The 20,879-nt window shown below is 59.8% G+C and overlaps 1 protein-coding gene across 1 annotated transcript; it reads right to left on the bottom strand.

The window, feature by feature from the left end:
- Positions 1-443: 443 nt before the first annotated feature.
- KDM6B (lysine demethylase 6B) lies at positions 444-20,789 on the bottom strand. The gene is made up of 24 exons (XM_054709899.1): positions 20,687-20,789; positions 13,822-13,938; positions 8,859-8,978; positions 8,483-8,625; positions 8,250-8,391; positions 7,947-8,045; positions 7,621-7,840; positions 7,420-7,512; positions 7,176-7,337; positions 6,899-7,093; positions 6,462-6,809; positions 4,130-6,360; positions 3,900-4,026; positions 3,690-3,795; positions 2,676-2,881; positions 2,505-2,569; positions 2,346-2,417; positions 2,098-2,246; positions 1,853-1,967; positions 1,564-1,751; positions 1,297-1,438; positions 876-1,002; positions 620-790; positions 444-507 (listed from the first exon to the last, which is right to left on the bottom strand). Exons 5-24 carry the CDS (start codon positions 8,384-8,386, stop codon positions 484-486), a joined length of 4,977 nt encoding a protein of 1,658 aa, XP_054565874.1. The 5' UTR covers positions 8,387-8,391; positions 8,483-8,625; positions 8,859-8,978; positions 13,822-13,938; positions 20,687-20,789; the 3' UTR covers positions 444-483.
- Between the last annotated feature and the right edge of the window lie 90 nt (positions 20,790-20,879).

Raw genomic sequence — 20,879 nt, forward strand, 5'->3', positions numbered from 1 at the left:
GATCACAGCTAGCATTGGGAATAAAAAAAGAGGTTCTGAGGGAGGGGTAAAGCCCATAGAAAGAATCTCATTAAAATCCTCGGCTGCCGTAACATTTATGTACATACACGAGCCGCGTGCATCTGCGCCGGGCAGGCGGCTGGCAGGCGTGAGGGAACCCGTATGTGACCCCCGCCGCCGCCGGAGCCTGGTCCTTGTGTCTGTTGCTAGAAAGGCCAAAGTCGGTGAGAGGAGGCGCTGGTGGGCGAGGGGCTGCCAGCCCCCTCCCCCGTCTCCCTTTTTTTTTTTTTTTTCCTTTTTTCCTCATATTTGTTTAAAAAATTTTTTTTTCTTAATAAATTAAGTGAAGGGGAGCTGCCAATGGGGTGGAAGGGCTATGCCCGTCCCCCTTCCGGGCCAGAGGCGGGACCTAGGTCCAGCCCAGGCATGTGCTGGTGGCCCCGCGGCGCCCTGCAGGCCGGCAGGAGGGCGGGGCATCCGGCCTCATCGAGACGTGCTGGCGGGGGCCTGTGGGGAGAAAGCGGGCGGGGGGCTCAGGGGTGGGTTGGCCCACCCCATTAGCCCGCCCCTGCGGGTCCCGCCCGACGGCCCGCCCCGAGCCGCTGCGCGGCGGCCTCACCAGCGTGAAGGCGTCGTAGGCCTGCGCCAGCTCCTCGGTGCGGTACTGCTCCAGCACCACCACGCCCTGCAGGCCCGCGCTGCGGCGTCGGGCACAGGCCTCGCAGTGCACCAGGTAAGTGTTGCGGCTGCCGTTCTCACTCGTCACGAACAGGATGTTGAACACCTCCACCTGGGACAGGGAGGCGGGGCGGTCACGGGAGGAACGCCCCTCGGGGCTCCTTTCTCCCCGGAAGGAGGGAAGCCGGCCCACTCACGTCGCATTCGTTGCAGTAGTAGGCAGGCTCATCCTTAACCCGGCCCTGGTAGGCGATTTTCTTCCCGGCCCGCACTAGGCTCTCCCGTTGCACCTGGCAGTGCTTCATGGACTGCAGGAGGCAGAACCTGGGGGTGGGGGGAGGGCGATGGTGGTAAGGTAGGGCTGCTAGCAAGGCGGGACGGTAGCCCTCATTTACTAGGCCCCGTTAAAATGTCATGTGGGTTTTTATCTATTTGGGCCACTGTCAAATAAAATTCCTTGGAGCAGGCACCTTGCCACCCGCTCCAGCACTGTAACACTGCAGGGCGCAGGAGTAAAGAGTGGAGAGAAAGATGGAGAATGGGGTTGCATTCTACAGGCAGAACAAGAGTGGGACCAGGTCTGGTGGAAATGGGCTCCCTCTCAAATAGGACCCTCACTTGATCATCTTGAACAAATCGGGGTCGCTGATTTTGACGGTGCGAGCCACGTTCCAGGACACGTGAATCATGGGCACAATGGATTTGACGTTCTTCACCTCGTTCCACTCATATCGTTCCAGGGCCAGCTGGTATTGATAGGCTGTGGGCCAGAAGCAGTCACTACAGGATTCTCAAACCCCTTCCCTCACAGCTGGCTCCTCCTCTCCCCCTCCACGAGGCTCCAACCCCCTCCCCACTGAGTGTCTCTGCACCCCGCCCTCTCACCGGTGAGGGGCCCAACGTTCCAGGCGATGTTGTTGCACCAGCCGGTGGCCTGCACCCAGTGCACGGTCCCCGCATTAATCCACACGAGGTCTCCGGGGCGCTGCACGAAGCGGTACACAGGGATATTGGAAGCATAGAGATCATCCAGGATTGGCCACCAGGAACCTGTCAGGTAGTCCACACCGTGCCTGTGGGGTGGCCACAGGGTCAGATGGAAACCTGGGGACCCAGAGATGGGACATGGGGGGTGGGCCTAGTGTGTGTGTTGGGGGCGCGGGGGGGTGCGCACCGGTCGCAGAAAGCGCTGATGGTCTCCCAGTAGTGTTCATGCACCGCGAACCACTCACAGTCGCCTGGGCCTATGTTGATGTTGACAGAGCAGAAGTTGTTGTTCTCTTGGTGGCCTGCAGGGGGCAATAGAGAACGCCATGGCTGGCCTAGCCGAGCCTGAGCTCCTTCCCAAGGCCACCCTTTGGCCCTCATTGGCTGAAAGCAGCACGGGCACCAGCCCCGCCCCCCGCGCGCTTCCTGCACCTGGTGTTCGGCTGCCGGGGACCTTCATGTACAGCTGTACCGTGTTCATGCCCAGAATCGTGTGGCCCACGTGGCTCAGCATGTTGCCGGTGGATGTTACCCGCATGAAGGCGGGCAGCTTCAGCAGCTCCTGCAGTTGTGGCTTCCACCTGCGGCCGTGAGAGAGTCAATAAAAGTGAGAAGCTATCCCCGCCCTGCAGACCCATCAGCAATCCTGCCCCAGCTTTGCTGGCCTCAACCCCACTGACCGCTTGGCATCAGATAGGTCGATGTTGGTGCCAAACTTGATGATGTGATGGTTCTTCGGATCTGGTGTGCTGCTGTGGGGGTGAAGACACACATTGGTGGAGAAGCATAGGGAAGGGAAGAAGTCACGAAAGGAAAGGAAGGGGCGTACTGTGCGGTACCTGGGAGGGGTTCCTGTGGTGCTGTCTGGTTCCTCCGACTCCTCATCCTCACTCTCCTTCTCCTCCTGCTTGGCCACAGGCTGAGTCAGCCACCTTCCAGGAGCCCTCCCGCAGCAGCCCCACTCCAAGTCCCCTGATCCGCATCCCTGCCTCCCTGTGCTTGCCTCTCACCTGTAAGGACTCCTGAAATGATGAGGCCTGGTACTGTGCATACTTGGCAATGGTGGTATGGGAACGGGAACTCTCACAGGGCCAGATCTGTCGAGTGCCCGTCAGATCCCAGTTCTCATCTGAGGGCTGCTGCACCTGGGTGCGCACCTCCACGGTGTGCTCACCACTCGCCTCCACCAGGGTCTTGGTGGAGAAGAGGCCCAAGTCTGCAAGGGAAGACGGAGCAGGGTGTCGGGGAAGAGGCAGAAGGGAGGGATCGAGGACCCAGCTCACTCTGTCCTCTGACTCCCCAAGCCTCTGACAGGCTGGACACTGACTTCCCAGAGGTAAAGCCAGGGAATAGGCAGAACCCCAGCCCCACAGGAAGCTGGGAAGGTTGGCCATCCCTCATCAACCCCCTCTCTCCCACTGCTGCTCTGAGCTTCAATTCCTCCACCAGAGTCCTCAGGTATGCATGAGGCCACATGTGCACAGCACTTGGCATATAGTAGGTGCTTAATGAGTGACAGATTCTTGAAGCTATCATTAGATGCAATGAAAGACTTAAGCCAAGTGAAAGCCTCGAATGTGCTTTGAGTAACTCAGTAGAAGGAAAATATATGGGTATAGAGGAAACAAGATTGATTTCTACATTTCTATATGGTTCCCTCTACTTTTATGTGTTTGAAATTTTGCACAATAAAGGTTGAAAAAGAGAAGCCTCAAATCATGGGTCTTCAGGGGTACTCTACAATCTGTATCCTTCTCATCCTTAATCACCAAGAAAACTAAAAGTGACTAACCAGGCCCTGAGACATATCCCCTTCCCACTTGCCTACTGTTGGAGATACAGATGGGAGAAAAGCTTGAGTCCAGCTCACCCATCACTCAGAGCGCCCTTCAAATACAGCCTACCTATGACTAAGGAAAGCTCGCGATAGCCACTATCCTGGGTCTTTAAGAGTGGGGGCTCTCAGAGTCCCAAACCCCCAAATCCTTGCATCCCTCCCCCACTTTTCTATCCCCCACACTCACTGAGCCGCAGGGAACCTGCCAGGCCCCGGATCACGGTGATGGGATTTCGAGGGTCTGTACAGAACTGCAGCAACACTGGTGAGAAGGCGTCCCGTTTGCTCTCCAGCTGAGGGACAACCAGAAGACAGGGCTGGATCAGAGCCCCGTCTCAGGCTGAGCACCCCAACAGCCCCCAACACTCAGTGAACCCTCTGGCAGGGGCACACATACATAGATGCTGGGTGTGGGCGGGTTGAGTTTTTCCCGGGGCAGCTTCTCCTCTGTGTTGATCTTCGGTTTCACAGACTGGGCAGGGGAAAGGTAGGACTCTCTAAACTTCCCTTTCACCTTGGCATTCCTGTGGGAGGACAATGAAATGAGGGCAGAAATAGGGTGATGGGGGAAGGGAGCCTCCCACTGGGCCAGGCCAGCAGCCTCATGGGTGACAGTCCCTCACTCACTTGCTGGCACGCACGACATCAGCAGCACAGTGGCTGATGGTGAGGTCCGCCATGCGCAGCCTCCGCTCTTCCACCTCAGAGGCGATAAAGGTCTCCTTGTCACCACTCTCTACCTTGATAAGCCGGATCTTCAGCTCCTTGGGGGGCCCTTCACTAAGTGATCGCAGCTTGAGCATATCAGCCCGGCTGACACCCGGTGGCCCTGGAGCTTCCTCACGAGACTTCTTCCCAGGGACAGGGGCTGATGATGCAGGTGTGGGCTGAGCAGAGGGTGCAGGAGCTGGTGGAAGGGCAGGAGCTGTGGGTGGCTTAGCCTTTGAGGCCCCACCAGTATCAGGCCGGGCCTTCTCACGACCCTGGATCTCCTCACTCTGCAGGTCCAGGTTCCCCAGCACCCGGCGACTCTTTTCTTTGGGGACCTTGGCCTTGGCCTTGGCCCTGCCCTCACGGGGCCGCCGACCCACCATGTCCTTACAGGCCCGCCTATGCCGCCGATGCTCTTTCTGATGTTCCTTCTGGTGCTCTTTCTGCCGCCGCTTACTGCTCCCTGGTCCTGTCACTGCCACCACCCCACCACTCTCCTCCTTAGCCTGGGCAGGAGGCATTAGTCGCTCAGTTCCACTGTCCACTGGGTCTGCCGTGTCCACAGGGTCTGCCGTGTCCACTGGGCCTGCCGTGTCTGTGGCACTCCAGCCCACCCGCTCCACAAGGGTCTCACAAGCCCGACTGATCTCTTCTAGCACCTCAGACTCAGAGCGAGCAGGGGGCAGAGGCAGGGGTGGGGGCGGCGGGACAGGGGTCATGGGGCCCAGGGCTGGCTCTTCGCCTGCCCTGTGCTCCCGGACCCAGGGCCCACCTGAGGTAGAGAACTGAGATGATGAGGAAGCAGAGGACTGTGGGGAGCCCTGGGCACTAGGGGCCGCTGAGGTGGGTGGCGGGGCAGTAGCACCTGATGGGGGACTTGGGGAATACTGAGTGCTGGGCAAGGGCCCAGGACGGGTAGAAACAGCTGCTCCTGTCCCCCGGTAACAGTACTTTTGTCCCTCCAGCACAGAGGCCAAGGATTTGAGCAGGCTGGCTGGGCTGGCTGCTGGGGGTAGTGGGGGTGGCGGCGGCTGTGGCTGGGGGGGAAGAGGGAACTTGGCTAATGGTGGTGGTGGTGGTAGAGCTGGTGGTGGCTTCTTCTCCTGTTCCTGGGTGGCTGTGGCTGTGGTGGTGGTGGTGGTGGTGGTGGCGGCGGCGGCAGTGGCAACAGCAGTGGTGGTTGGGGCTGTGTCAGTGGAGAATGGAGGCTGCAGCGATGCAAAGGGCTCCTTTAAGGGGGGTGGAGGGGCTCCGCCTGCCTCCTGTTGTTGCTGCTCCTCCTCCTTTCGAATGGATTCATCCAGCATTTTCATGATGTTGGCCAGCCCATCAGGCAGGATCTTGAATTCAGCGGGCTCCTCAAACTGATCCTCCGGCGGGGTAGAGGGAAAATCAAAGAGTCGTGCACCTCGGACAGGCAGTTCCCCAACCGTTGGCGGCACAGGCTGGGGGGCTTTATTCAGGGGGCCTGGGGATGGCCCTGGCCCCACCTCGGGGGTCTTTGGGAAGGAGATCCTGGGCCGAGGGCTCTCCGGGCGCCTGAAGCTTCCTGAGGTATTTTGGTGGCAAGAGGAGGAAGGGGCTGGAGGCAGGGCAAGAGTTAGGGGTGCAAGAGGTGGGTCTTGGGGGCTCAGTGTTGGGCTGGGGGGCCGGGGAAGGGGGTCCATACTTCTGGCCAAATAGGGAGGTGGGGGGAAGGATACAGGCCCAGTAGGGCTGCTGCTGTGGCTGCCATTGTTGCTGCTGCTGCTGCTGGTGGTTGGGGGAGTAGGAGGGATGTGCGAATCCTGAGTGCCCACAGAAAAACGGGGGGCCAGAGGCCCCAAGAAGCCCTCACGGTGCGGGAAGGGTAGTGGGTGAGGGCGAGGGCGTCCCTCAGCCCCGAAGAAGAGATCCTCTAAGATCTCTCCATCCTCACGGGCTGACCGGCAGGCCGGGCCCTTCAGCCAGGCTGGGGGGTGTGGAGGGCGTGAGAGGCGGGGACAGGGGGGTGGAGGAGGTGAGGGGGGGCCAGCTGGCAGGGACAGATGGGGAGTGGCAGCAGGAGCTGCCAGGAAAGGTTTCCGACCACTATGTGTCGAGGGCCCCAGGCGGCCTTGGTGAGAAGCGACCTCCAGTGCGGGAGTTTGGTAATGGTCAGCGCCCGGCTACAAGTGAAGGAGGAGACTGGTCAGAGGTCTGCTAGGTCACCTCAGACAAGCGCCCACTGATCACCCCGCTCCATCTTCCCACTGGGGCCATCACTCACCATGCCTGGGCTCGGCTCCATGCCCCGGAGACCATTGCTGCTGCTGCTGCTGCTACTGCTGCTGGTGGTGGTGCCGGGGAGGCCGGGGGGCCGGGAAGGGGCGTAAGGCACGCAGGCGGTGGTTGCTGCTGGTGAAACGCTGGAGTCCATCCGCGACCTCTGAACTCTGCTCTCTCTAAGGTCACTTCCGGGGGGACGGGTGGCAGGCGGGCAGCCATGGCTCTCTGCTCCTGGGGGGCGGGGACCTGGGCCTGGGGGTGTACCCAGGACCAGCCGGTGGCCAGGGGGTTGCGCATTGTAGGTTGGAGCTGAGTATGGATATGGGTGAGACAGCGAGTGCCGCTGCTCCTATGGGAGACAAATGAGGACACGGAGTGAAAAATGGAGGACACAGGTACTCGCAGGTAAGAGATGAAGGTCAACAGACAGTTGCTCACTTGGCGCTCTGGGGGTGCTGAACCCTTGCGCTCGGGGCCCCAGGCATCTCCATGCAAGGTACTCCACAGCCCTGGCTTGGTCAGCTGGAATGGAGAGCTGGTGGCTAGGCTCGGCAGGGGTGGTGGTGGTGGTGGTGGTGGTGGTGGTGGTGGTAATGGTGGTGGTGGCAGCGGCAGCCCTGGGGGAAGGCCAGTCTAGAAGAAAAGGGGGGGTGAGAATCCCATTCCTTGCCCCAGTCTTCCCACTCACTGCCCATCTGCCCACATCCAACCAGACCTGCTCGGAGTTGCAGCCTCTCCTGCGCTTGCCTCCAGGGCTGAGGCCCTCCTCCCCTGAAGGGCCTGAGAGTACTGCAGGAGGCACAGGCTGCACCACTGGGGGTTCAGCGGCTCGTTTCACTGGGGGACCCCCCCGCTTGGCCCCATAGTTCCGTTTGTGCTGAGGACAAAAAGAGAGGAGAATGGCTCAGGTGCATACGTGGCCCAACCCCCCTCCCTATCCCAGCCAGCCCTGGTCTCACCTCAATGTGCAGCAAGTTCCATACTTGCTCCAGGGGGGGCAGGACCTTGGCTCGGTGCTGGCAGGAGCCAGCATGAAAGTTCCAGAGCTGGGCCTGGAGAGGTGGGGGAAGGGTATAGGGGACAGGACAGAAGAAGGCATAAGATGAGGGCACTGAGCCACAAGGCACAATCCTTGCCTATTATGTCTTGCCTCATCCCACCTGCTGTAGTCGGCCAATGTGGGGCCCCAGCTCAGCCAAGCTTCCTCCATATCGAAGGGCGCTGTGGTAGCAGCGTATGGCCTCCTCACTGTCATGCTCTGACTCGTACAGCTGCCCAAGCTGCTCCCACAGCCCTGGCTGGGCTGGTTCCCGGAGCAATGCCTGCACACAGCCATGCAAGGATTCCAGCTTTCCATGGAGGGGTCTTGGAGTGGGTGTCCTACAGAGCAGAAGGGGTTGGAGAGGGGGCGTGGTCAGGGTTGAAGGAACTCTTTTAAAACCCCAGCCTTACCATCCATCCCCAGCACCTTTGAATCCTCACTCACCCTGGAACATAATATGGTTTGTTGGGGTGCCCAGAGCTACTGCCATGTGAAGGGGGTAGGGGAGCAGAGAGTGGGGACTGCCCGATGCTGGCAGAGCACCTGGAGAGAGAAGGTTAATGCACATCAAGATGGAGCAGTACTGTCCCTACCCAGGAAGGAGGGGACAGGGGGAATAAGAGGAGGCAGCTGAGAACTGCACTGAGGCCCACAGAATGGCAGAAACCCAGAGAATGAAAGAGATTGAGGGGCACAGGAGATGGAAAGACAAATTCCTGGAGACAGAAAGATGGCCCAAGTTCTCACCTGCCTCCAGGCAGCCATGCGCTACGAGGAGGGGGATGGGGCGGGCAGGAGCTCCACGCCCCAGCACAGCTCAAGCCCCCAAGGGCAAAGGCTTCCCGTGCAGCGCGGGCCCCTGGAGGGTCCACTGCCCGATGCATCCAGCCTGAGTCAGGGAAGAGATTATGGTCTTACTGGGAGCATAGCCTGAGCTGCCTGTATACACACTGCCAACCCAGCCATAGTTTTTCCCTTACCAGGTCAGCAGTGGCCCCAGGAGCCCTGGAGATCGGGCACGGCCCCCTGCCCCAGCTCTCTGGGGGGATGGTCCCAACTCCAACCGCTCTGACAGGAGAGCCCACTGCCCTCGAGGGCCACCCAGGGCCGTTCACAGCCAATTCTACAGAGAGGAAGAAGCCAAGGGTGACGTTAGCGGGCTAAAACAGCGGGAGTTCTGGGGCTAGGTTCAGCTCTGTCACCTGCGCTGGACACCAGGCCTTGACTTTCCCTGAGGGTAGGCCCACCGGGCCTAAGGAGCCCCTAGGGGCCCAGCAGAGTGGCTCGGAACCGGGATGAGTAGCAGGGAGCGGGATGGTCAGTCGGGAGCCAACAGGCAACGCAGCAGCTGCTTACCCGGCCTCCGTGGGAGCGTCCTCTGACAGCCTTGGCAAGCTCCAGGAATCTGGCCAATCACAGGACTTCCTCTCTGCTCAGACAGCCAATCATAACCCACGTCTCCGCCTCAGTAACAGCCTGCTCAGGACCAATAGGAGCGAGGTTAGCTTGGCCGCTGCGGGCGGGCGGTGGGGGGGGGGGGGGGCGGCGGAGCTGGACAGACAGGCTTGGCCCCGGATGACCCCGACGTGACCCGGCGGCTACCTACCTAGGGTCTCCATCTCGGACCGGACACTCGGGGCCAGCGGGGTAACCGCGTGGGTAAAGGCGGCGAGTCGCACGCCCGGGCCGGCATGGGGGATAGCGCTCCCCGCAAGTCCCACGCACCCACAGACCCGCCAGTGCTCCCTGTTAGTCCGCCCGAGATGCTCGCTTCCCGCCCCGCCGCCTAAGACCGATGGACCGCTGACAGACGCACAGCGCAGACAAAGCATCGATCGCCTCCGCACTTCACCTCGCCCAGTGCCTGACCTCCCCACTCCCAGTGCCCCTGGAACTGCTCGGCGCGTCACGGCGACTTCTACGGCGCTCAAACCCGCCCGCGCCGCGAACTGAGCGCTCCATTCCCCACGCCTGACCCCTTCCCAAACCACCGTCAAGCTCCCAGCCTCAAACCCAGTACCTTCAGATTCTCCACTTCTCTTGGCTGTCTTCAATACCAACCGACCCCCCAAAACCAAACCGAACTTCTGAAAAGTCACGCACCACGGTCCCCAGTGGCACCTCTCGCGTGGCTCCGGTATCCTCTATGCCCTTCCCCGCCGGGGCCACGCGGTTCCCCACGGCCCACGTGGCCCCCGCCCCCCAAGGGAGGGGGGATTTCGGGGGTTGCCCGTGACGTGGCTACTTGCGCAGCGGAAGCGGCGTGTGTAAGTGTACTGGGGGGGTCCTTTGGGAGGGAGGAGGGCGGGGCCCGACCGGCGGTGACATCACCCTTGTCCCACTCTCACCACCCACTCCCTTAAAGAACCCAGAACCAGTTTCACTTCCTCCTTCACGCCGGGTCCCCCCCCCCCTGTTTCCCCCCCGCCCCCCCGCATCCCTTCCCGTCCGTGCTGGTTCGACCCACAAAGAACGCAGTGCTACCCTTTCCTGGGCATCTTCCCTTTAGCCTCAGTTCTTCCTTCTCGCCTCTCAGACCCTAGGATCTCGGTCCCCGCGCCTCCTTCTCTCCTACCCTGCGTTCCCTCAGGTAGGGAGCCGGCTCCGTTCCTAGGATCGGTCCATTGAGAGTCTAGAGTACAAAGAGCTGCGAGTGTCGAGTACAAAGCAGCGGGGGCGGGGCCAGCGCTCCAGCTGGAGCTCGAGCCGGGCAGGAAGCCGGGGGAGAAAAAGCAACGAGGGGCTGGGGGCGGCTGGAAAGTTCACCTTCGCTAGTAGAGTCTGCGCTGTGGGGAAATTTCCACCCAGCCCACAAGGGCAAGTGGGTTTCTGGTTAAAACAGTCCTCCCTCCACAGGGCAAGGTCGTCTGTTTGCATGCAAGCGCTTGGACCCTACAGGTCCCAGCGTGCCACTCCTCGCCAAGCCCTGGCGGGCGCTTGGGCTCTGCGGACCCTCTCTGCAATTCACGTGGAGCTTCTGCCAGAACTCACTCACTTCACCGCACTGCCTTCCGCTCAGTTACCAAGCTCTGGGACAAGTACTGCCTTCACTGTGGTCAAGTACAGCCCTGGCCGGCTGCCCCTCCCTCCCTGTCGAGGGATCCATGGCCCAGACAAGGGAAAGCGGAGAACCAGGGGTCCAGATAGGAGGCGCAGGTCCCCGCTTGGGAAGTGGTGCCCAGGGCGCTACCAAGTTGCCAGGAAATGCCGCTTCCCCTTCTGCGATGATGACACTTCCCCTCTACCACTTCCCCTTTCCCACGGGGAACTGACTCAGCTTTCCCTAAATCAGGGAGTCCAGTCCCTCAGCCCCCTCCCACCTTTACCCTCCCCACCCCCACCCCGCCCGTCTGCCGGAACTCACAACACAACAGCCCTCACGGGAGGGCAAAAACTTCCTGTATACTAAGCACACCGTGGATCCTTGTCCCCACCCGGGACCCAGACGCCTGACTCCCCATCCGCCTCCCCTACAAAGCCCTCCCTCGGGGTCTGATTCAGGCTTGAGGTGGGGGACCGTGAGTCACCCTGAAAACCTTCCCCTGTTCCCACTGACTCAGCCCCCGCCTCCCTGAAAACACAGACACACAGTCATTGGCAGACACAACTCAGCCCACACACCGCTCACCACGGGTCCCGCGGAATTTCCCCTCTCGTCTTCCCCCACGATGGCCCCTCCCTGCGCCCGGCAGCCCCGACGCCGCGCGCACACCTGTTCCTCAGGCGCCGGCAGCCGGCTCGCGGTCCACTCTCACCTCCACTCTCGCTTGGGGGCAGGAACAGCCCTCCCCGACTCCCAGGGTCCGTACTAACCAAGGCGAGCGGACAGCCACAAAGACACCGAGAACCCTCGACAACAGATGAGAGGCAGACGCACGCGGCCAAAGCCAGGCTGGGAATAGCGTGCGCTCGTAGGCAGACATTCCAGCCTCTCCCGCCGGACCCACAGTCCCGGGAGTCAGCAGCTCACAAAGGGTTAATTCCTCTCCAGCCGACGCCACGCCCTCTCCATCCGGGCACTCCCGGCTAAGCCTAGCTCCGCCCCCTCCATCCGGGCTCCGGACTTGGGGACTTTAACCGACCCCCTCCCCCTAGAACCCCGAGAGAAACCCACTCAATCAATCACACCCACTTAACTCTCTCCGGCCTTGAATCCCGAGAAGCCCCTCCACGCACCGCTCCAGCCGTGCGGGACGCGGCGTCAGGGGCCCGAGGGGCGCACACAGACTCACGTGCTGCCGAAGACAGACCCCGCAAATGGGGCTGTACCGAGCAGGCAGTCAGCAGACACGCTGCACGCGCGCGGGGGGTGCCCGTCCCGGAACCCCGCCGCACCCCGCTCCCAGCCAAGGCCTCATTCTGCCCGGTGGAAGCGAGGGGTTTCAGGCTCGCTTCTTACCTGGGGGAGGGGGAGGGGAGGCGGAGGAGAGGGCCGCCGGCTGGGGCTCCGCTGTGACTCAGCCACCCGGGCAGGCCGCCCGCTCGGGATTCCCTTCTCCAGCCTTCCCCCGCTGCTGGCCCCTCCCCGCCCCCCACCAAGGAGTGACAGTGCCGGCCCCGGCCCGCTGTGTGTCACTGCGAGCCTTGTGTCTGCCTCTGACTGGACCGCTGTGTTCACCAGTCTGTCTAGCAAGGTCGGCTCCGTGTGGGTCCCGGTGTGCGTCTCTGTGCACCTGCATATCTGTTCATCTTGTCTTCAGAGCCTGTGTCTGATGCGTTCCTGTCATTATGCCTGTCTACATGACTCCGCAGCTGTCTCTGTCTGTGTGTCTGCCTGGCTCCTGGCTCGGTCTTTTGTCTGGGTCTGCCTCTGCATCACTTTCCTGGTCACGTGTCTCTGCACATACCCTTCTGTGTTTGCCTCATGTTCCTGACAGTTAGGGAAACACTGGAGCAGACTGACCCTGTTGACTCCTCACCTCACTACCCTGAATCCTAACATCTTGCAGGATCAGTGATCCTTCTGTTTGACAAGTATCGGGGTGGCCGTCTGCCTTCTATCAAGTTCTGTCCTATTCCTCAATATCCTTGCTTATCCTCCAGCTCCCTGGGGCTCCCATTATGGTAATAATTGCTAGCATTTACTGAATATTTATTACATGCTAGGCACTGTGTTAATCCCTTTCTATACATTTTTAAAAGTCTTCCCCAAAATCTGATGTAGGAGTTACTTTTATTACCGCATTTTTCAGATGAGGAAATTGAGGCTCAGGAAGGTTAGGTAACTTGGTCCAGGTCATTCTGCAAGAGAGTGGAAGAGCTGGGCTTCTTTCAAGAGCCTCATTCTTACCACCCTCCTATAATGCCTCTGTCCTATTCTCCCTCTGTTGGTTGTATCCTCACAGGCCATTTCCTGGGTCAGCCTGCCCCTCAGCTCTATCCCAGATTACCATCCCAAATGCCTCATGTCCTCTACAGAAGGTGTGGGGAGGTGGCTGTGCAACAGATCTCAGAAGCCATAGCTTTCCTGGCCATGACGCTCATTCGGTTAACACATTCTTTCAACACAACGCCACTTGAGGTACACCAATGTGCAAACCACCTTGCCAGAGATACAGAAAACAAACAGTCCCACTCAACAATTCAGCGAGTAATGGGGAAGAGCAAAGCCCATTCACAGAACTTCAGTCCCTGCCATAGGTAACTATCTTCTCTCCTACAGAGGAACGGCAGATGGATCAGGACCTCAGGCTAAGAACTGGCAGAAGGAGAGAAGCAAGCGGCAGAGGAGTAAAAGTTAGGGTGTGTGTGAGTGGGGGCAAATGCTATAGTGCAGTGGGGAGAGAACAGAACAGAAGGGGATCTGGAAGGAAAGGTGAGAGGCCAAGACTGCCACAGCAGGAGCAGATTATCATAGCAATGGTCTCCAGTATCTCTCCAAACCCACAACTCTTAGAGGGGCAAAGCCCTGTCCTCCCCCTCCCAAGAAAAAATCCTTCCAGTGTATCTCACCTCTACTTTCCAGCTTGCAACCCTAGCTTAATGCAATTCAATAAGCAACTGAGTTGTAGCACTAGGGGGAGGACTTTTTGGTGGTAATGGAGAGACTAGTGAAGTATAGGGCTGAACCATTCACAGGCAACAGAGGGGAGCTCCATAAACTAGGAAGGCTGAACCACTCGAGCACCATGGTGAGGGGATGCTCAGAGGAGTGGGCATGATCCAGATCAGCGGTCGCCAATCTTTCGGACCTCATGGACCACCCGTGGACCACGGGTTGGGGACCGCTGATCCAGATCATGCCACTATTCTTCAAGCATGTGGTGCAGATCCGACCACTGGAATAAGGTGGGGTGTAGTACTCAGGGGTAGGACTTACCAGATGGAGTTTGGTGTGCCCTGTCTCATTGGAATCAGTGCCCCAAAAGTGGGGTGCAGCAGACCACAGTGGGTGAGGTGGGTGGTACTATGGGGATGGCATGGTGCCTGGGGGAACCTAAAAGAGAAAAAGCCAGTTAAAGATGGGTTCTCCCAGTCTGGAGAATTTCCCTATGCTATCTGTGCCCTTATTGAGGAGAAACCTGGCTCTGGTGATCAGATGGGATGGGAGAATCTGTTTCCCATGGCAACCAGAAATGCCATAGCCAAAGTGGTCCTCCAGCCTTCCCCTTTAGGAAGCATTCTGGACTGGGGGTAAAGGGAGCATGCTATAGTATCTGCATAAGTGGTTATCCAACCCAAGATCTCTCTTCTGAGTGCACCCTCCTGCTGAGAGTCCCTAGCCCAGAGTAGGCCCAGCTACCCTTGACATCTGCATCCTAGTCACCTTCAATCCTGGCCCCAGGCAAGCCGATCCTCTCCCTTCAGCTCTGCCTCCTCCCTAACCTTATCAAGACACCAGTCAACCCCACCCTCTGGACTCTGCCCCCTCTTCTTCCCCCAGGCGGGTACAGGCAGGTCTCCTGAGCAGCACAGGTGGCCAGACTAGATGAACAGGCCCAGCAGGGAGAAGCCTTCCTCCTTAGCAAGGACTGTGACACTGGTCCTGGGTCTGGAAGTGGCCTCTGCTGCAAGCCTCTCTTCTATCCCACCCCTCAAGGCCATATCCTGTTTCCCCATCACCTCCTTCCTCTTCTGTGTGGCCCAGGAAGGTGATAGAGGCCTACTCCCTCTTCTCCTAACTCTGAGACAAGCTACGTCTTTTAGCATATCTTTTTGCATACGTCTAAGGCCAAGAACCAGGTGTCCATCCAGGGATCAGACCTAAGTCTCCCTTCACCTCAAACTCACTCCTCAGGGATCTGTTTTCTGTTCCCTTAGCCACAGTTCTCTGACGTTAAGGACCCAGATTCTTAGGCTCCCCAGATACTTGGGCTCTCAGTCCAGTCTCTCCATTCCCTGGCCTTCCAGCCCCCATTCTTCCCCTGCCCCAGAGACTCAGGCCTCCAGCCCCCAGCCTCCATGATGCAATGTGCTGCAAGCTGCCTGGGCTGCTGATGACACTGCCCCCAGGGAGGTGCTATTTCTGACCCAAACAAGGCCCCTCACTGGACCAGGGCAGTGGTCAGCTGCAGTCTAGGGAGGCCAGGCTGGCAGGTTGCTTCTGCTGGAGAAGGGAGCTTGAGGCTGGAAACCTCCAGGACAGGGTCACTCAGAATATGGAACCAGGGAGAGAGAAGGGGAAAAAGACAGACAGACAGACAGAGGTCTGTACTATTGTGTATGTGATTATTTTAGAGGGGAAGGGGACACTGGGGAGGCTCTAGTCTGGAGAAAAAGGAGTGCCAGGCCTTAGGACAAACTAAGAGGAGGAGTAAGGGGCAGCCAAGGGGGTCAGTGGTGGGTGTATGGGGTGTCTGGACACCAGAGTGGGGGAGGGGCCAACAGCCATTTAAAGGGCCAGCCCCAGAGCTTTAATCCCTCACCAGCCCTGGCCCGAAGCCGGAGGCTGTAATTCATCTGTCCAACAGCTGGGGTGGGTGTGTTTGGGGGGGGGGGGGGTTATGTGGACTGGGAGAGGGAGCTGGGGGAGGGGCTGGGGCTTTCTAGTGCACAGAGCCAAACAACAAAAGGGGAAGCTGAAGGACCAGCTCCAATGTGCCCAAGCCAGGCTGCTGACCTGCAGACCCGCCCATGGCCCTAACCTGGTGACCGACAGGCTCTGTAGTTTGGACTCAATGACTCTTGGCCCAGGAGTCCATGAACCCAAAAGTGGGTCTTGGAGAAAGCCCAGGATGAATGCCCCCCAGGGCAAGCTGTCACCCCTCCTTGCACTTTCCCAGCCACAGCAGTCCCAGGCCTGACAGGCCCCACAACAGACTCAGCCTCAAATGCCCTGCTCTTCAGCCAAGCCTCTCCAGACACGGCCTGCCTGCGCCCCAGCTCCCCTTCCTGCTGGCACAGGGTGGCAGCGGCCACACCAAGACTGTCCCTTTAAATCATTACCACCCCTGATTGTGTGGACTAACCCAGGCCCCTACCCCCCCCCCCCAGGCAAGCAGCCCGCCACCCCCTCCCCACCACGAGTCCCCAGAAATGTGAGGACCATTTAAAGGGACAACAGAGGCAGCCGGGTTGCCAACCAGCCCCTCAACCCGCACACACACTCACAGCCCCTCACCCAAGCGACACACAGCCTTTGCCCCCACAAAAGGCCCCCCAAATTCCGGTTCTCTCCCCACCCCTAGAGACTGCTAGAAGGAAAAGGGGGGCCAGAGTTGGGGGGCGGGGAATTGGGGGAGCAAGAAAAAGACAGGGACCCCCCTCCTTCCTTTAGAGCCCCAGGGGACAGGTCCGAAGGAAAGCAAAGCCCGGAGGAGCAGTGAGACAGAGCCCCAAAAGGTGCCCCGGGCAGACCTGGGGCGCACAGACTGTCGGACGAGGGGAAGGGAGTCGGGCTGCACGAGACCGCGGCGCGGCCAGCGGGCGACAAGCCCAAGTCGGGGAGACGGAACAAGGAGGGCCGAGGAAAAAGAGGCATGGCCGGGGAAAACGAGGAGACGGAACCGGGGAAAGGGGTCATCCGGGAAGGAGTGAAGGAAAATCCGAGAGGAGAGGGCAAGTCAGGCCTGGGTTACCTGCTGGGTGTCTGTCCCCCGGCGGTGCCCCCGGAGTCCGGGTAGGGAGGGGGGAGCAGCAGGGGGGGAGTGGGGGCTGGGGGGCGGGGGAGATGGTCCCTCCTCTGCCTCCTGGGCCTGCCCCAGCGCTAGCAGCCTCTGCCTCCCTCCCTCCTCCTCCCCGTCCCTGAGTCCCGGAGTCAAACAAAGAACTGTAGCAGGCTCTCCCCAACCCCCTCCCTCCCTCCTCCTCCTCCTCCTCCTCCTCCTCCTCCTCCTCGTCCTCCTCCTCCTCCTCCTCCTCCTCCACCTCCTCCTCCCTTCCCTCCCTCCCCACCAGCAGGCTCCCTCCTCCCTTCCGGTCTCTTCCTTTAACTGCCCGCCCCCCCTCCAGCCCCCAGCACTAGTCTCTCTCCACTCACCCACCCCAACATTTTACACACCCCTCAGCCTAGTCCTGTCCCCGAAAGGAAACTGTGGAGTTCCTCTGCAAATCGAAAGGCTCCAGAGAACAACATAGGGAGGGGACTGGGGTCTTGCTTAAAAGTCTAGAACCACAATACAATTATTTTATTTTCACAGCCAGAGGAATAGTCTTAGCTGTTTCTTCTCCAAGAGGAGGAAAAATAAACCTAAAGAAAGCAAAACAAATCTGACTAAAGCCTTCATCAAATAAAGTGCACAAAGCGGTGGAAGCTAATCCCCAGTCCCCTCCCCACCACCACCACCACCACCACCACCAAATTAACACAAACTCTCCACTTCTCCCTGAAGAACTCCTAAGGTACTGGCCAGTTTAAAGCAGGCCTACCAACTTTAATAATAAAAATAGTAACTCACACCACTTAGCAATTTCATAACAAGCATTCGTTCAGTGTTCATTTTGTGCCAGGCACTGTGCTAATGCTATGCATAAATTATCTCATTTTTCATTCTCCCAACTGCCTAGAAGGAAGGTACTCTATTGATATTTAAATCTTCCAGATTAAGAATATGAAGCTCAGAGATGTTGTGACCTTTCCAAGTTCCTATGGAATGAAGTCTGATCTGACAGCCCAAGCTTCAGGGTATATAAGGTATATAAAAAGAGGAACCAATTTTTCCAATACTGTAACCAACCCCAGGACTTAATAGACAAGGGCAGCCATAGCTATCAACGGAGTCCTCCCTTAAGAGAAAGACCCACCCACCTACACATGATAAACACACTGACCTTTCAATCTAGTACTATTTCTTGGCCCTTCTCCTCACTGTTGAGGGTGGAGGTGGGGGTGCCATTGATTAAGGTCAGAGATGAGCTGGTGTCAGGTGAATCCTCCATACCACACACAGCTCTACTCCTGGGGGGTAGCTGTCCTGCCACTACTCTCACTTCAACACAAAATGAACACGGAGCCAGAGGACTAGGCAATGCAGGAGATGGGAGAGTAAAAAGACATCTGGAGGCTCTTCCAGGAGAGGAGGGGGCTGGGAGGGAAAGCTCGCCTGTGCCAATCTAGGGAAAAGTGACCGAGAGTTCTCTGAGCCCAGCAAAGGGTCTTTGCACCACACCACGCCCGTGCCCTCCCCCTTACAAAACTCCAGGCCAGGGTTTCCCACCTGCTGGATGCTAAGGCCCAGGGAAGGGAAAGGGGGAAAAGATGGCACGGGGCTGGATCTGAAATTGGGGCAGAGGTGGGGGGCCGGAATGGATAGGGGAGGAGGCCTCATTGCCTGGCAACAATTCCGGGGCACGTGCACTGGTGACATCATCCCAGGCCGTCTCTAACACAGACCTTTGACACCTAGAGGTGGAGAGGGGCCGCTGGCTAAGCTTTTTGGAAAATAGCTTTAGGAATTCTGGGAACCCAAAAAGGGGAGGAAGGTGGAAGCTGGACCCTAGCATCCTGCTCCTGCTTTTATCTCTTTTACCCTCAGCACGGCTCCAACCCCAGGGACTCGGGCCTCTCGGCTCCACCTCTCCGCCTCCGGCCCTGACCTCCCAACCCACATTTCTGACGGAGTCCCGGAGTCCCGACACGCCTCTCAGAGATACTGTGCCTTCTCTCTCCTGAGCGAGCTCTCGGGTGGGAGGTGGGAGGTATGGGGCGGGGGCACCGGATCCCGCGGGGTTCTGTCTCCCATCAGGGAGAGCCCGGTGCCTCTGCGGGCCGCCAGCCGGAATCTGTCTGGGTCCCCCACTCTCCTGCCCCTCCCCGCGCTGTTCCAGGGCGGAGTCTGTGGAGTTGAAACCAGGACACGGCAAGAGGAAGAGTTATATAACTACTGGGAGAAGCCGGGAAGGGCGAGTGGAAACGGGCACAAACGGCTCGGAAGGAGGTGAGGGAGGTGCAAAGAGCACCGAGACGAGTGAAGAAGGGAAGGATTTTGGTGCATATCGAAGAATCCAAGCGAAGAAAGGACGTGATGGCCCGGGAAGTCACCAGGGCCGTCCGGGGCTTCCCCGCAGGGCCCTCCCCCGCCACCAACCAACAGCAGCTGGGCCTGAGCGACTGAAGCCTCGGCCAGGGGCGCTGGCACCCGTTCGGTTCCTCCTGGGGAGGCAACCAAAGCCAAAGTCCGGGAAGGCAGCGGCGGAGCTTGTGGGGCCGGAAACCACAGCTCCGCCCTGCCCACCACCTGGGAGAGTGGGGTGCCAGCTGGGAGGTTGGTGGGAAACAGGTAGCCGGCCGATCCCACCCAAGACTGGGCATTACTGGCTCGAGACCTCGAGGAAGAGAGCAGGTGGACCCACACGTCTGGGTCGGGAGGCGCCGAGGGGCCCAGCCCTGCACACCCAGCAAACAGTCTCAAGGGGGCCTGGGGGTGGCGAGCGCGGGCCCGTGGCGCAGGCGCGGGGGGGCGGGTTCCGACGCGTGCGGCGGAGGGAGGGGCCGTGGCGCGAGCGTGTGGGAGTGCACGTGCAGGTCCCCCGCAGCTGCCCCAGCCTCTCCCCCACCTCTGCCCCGCCCCTCTCCCTCTTCCTGTCGCTGTACAGCGCCTCCTCATTGGCTGCCCGGGCTCTGACGTCAGGGACGTCCGCTGGAGCGGATTGGGCCGACTCGAGAGTTCGGGAATCTGGCTCCGCAGTCTAGCTCTCCAGTTACTCTGGCAACAGGGTAAGCAACCCGGCGGGGTGAAGGGAGCAGGGTCCCCCCCTCCCACCTGACACCCGCCGGATCCATTTTAGTGCCAATTCGCTGCCTCCCCTCCTTCCTCCCAAAGTCTGGCTGTCCCGAGAATCGAGCACCCTGCCCGCGACCTTTCCCAGCCTCCCAGTCCCCCATGCTCGCCAACTCCCACCCCAAGACACAGCCACAAACCACAGCGACTGGCAGCGAATCGGAGTTGCTCGGTAACCAGCCCGCGTGCCCCCTCCTCGGTATTTACCCAGCCCCGGGAGGCGGAGACCGAGTCCCGAGCCGGGGCGGAGATGACAGGAAACCCAAAGAGCACCTCAGCCCACCTTTCCCTCCGGCCAGGGAGGGGGGCTTCGGCTGCTTTCAAGGCCCTGTTCCCACCTCACTCCCCGCAGCTCGGGCAACGCGTCTCGCCCTCGCCATCTCGTGGCTACGTCGGGAAGGTCAAGCACGAAGAACGGCCCGAGCCCCGCGAGGGTTAGGAACGCGAAAGGGCAGAGCGAGGCAGGACCAGGGATGACAGATCAGCGGGATGAGGCCGAGTGAAGGGAGGTGAGGGGCGGCGGCGATGAGGCGGAGGCCACAGCATGGAGGCAATCGGAGCTCCTGGTGTGAGGGTCAGGGTTGAAGATATAACCACCCATTCGTGAAAAGTACTGGGGAGAGACTCGAAGTGGCCCCGGGATCGGAGACTCAACCCTGCCTAACCACGTCCGACCTCCAAGGCCATCTCACTGACCTGTCTGCCAACTCTGACCTGTAGTTAGGGACCCCCGCGGCCCGCCCCGCCCCATTTTCAAGAAGGGGAATCCCAGCCCCAGAGGGACCGCGCGTCCTTCCCGGCCCCTCACAACATCCGGAACCAAGCCATCTGCCTCTCGGCTCTCCCCGCACCGCCCTGCTCTTTTCTAGGGCACCCGGGTGTCTTGCGCCCCAGTCTTCTTCCCAATGCCTTTGCTGAGACCCAGATGTCCATCCCTAGCTCTACTCTGCCTGCGACTCAGGCGTCCCGCCCCCCTGAGAGGAGATGGTTTCCCTCTTTCCAGACGCCCTCGCGGCTCCCGGTTACCTGATCCTAGGTGTCCCAGGTGTTCAGATTCCCCAAGGTCTCCCAGGGGGTCGAGCGGCCCCCCCTCTCCCAGGTCGGGGCTGGGGGGGCCGCTCCTCCCCGTGGCGCAGTTGGATTTTCCAACACAAACCCCGCCCCCAACCCCGCCCCCTACTCATGGTCCCGCCCCTCCTCGCGCCCAAGTACCCCCTTC

This window comes from Eptesicus fuscus, chromosome 20 (genome assembly GCF_027574615.1).
Source record: "Eptesicus fuscus isolate TK198812 chromosome 20, DD_ASM_mEF_20220401, whole genome shotgun sequence".
NCBI lineage: Eukaryota > Metazoa > Chordata > Mammalia > Chiroptera > Vespertilionidae > Eptesicus > Eptesicus fuscus.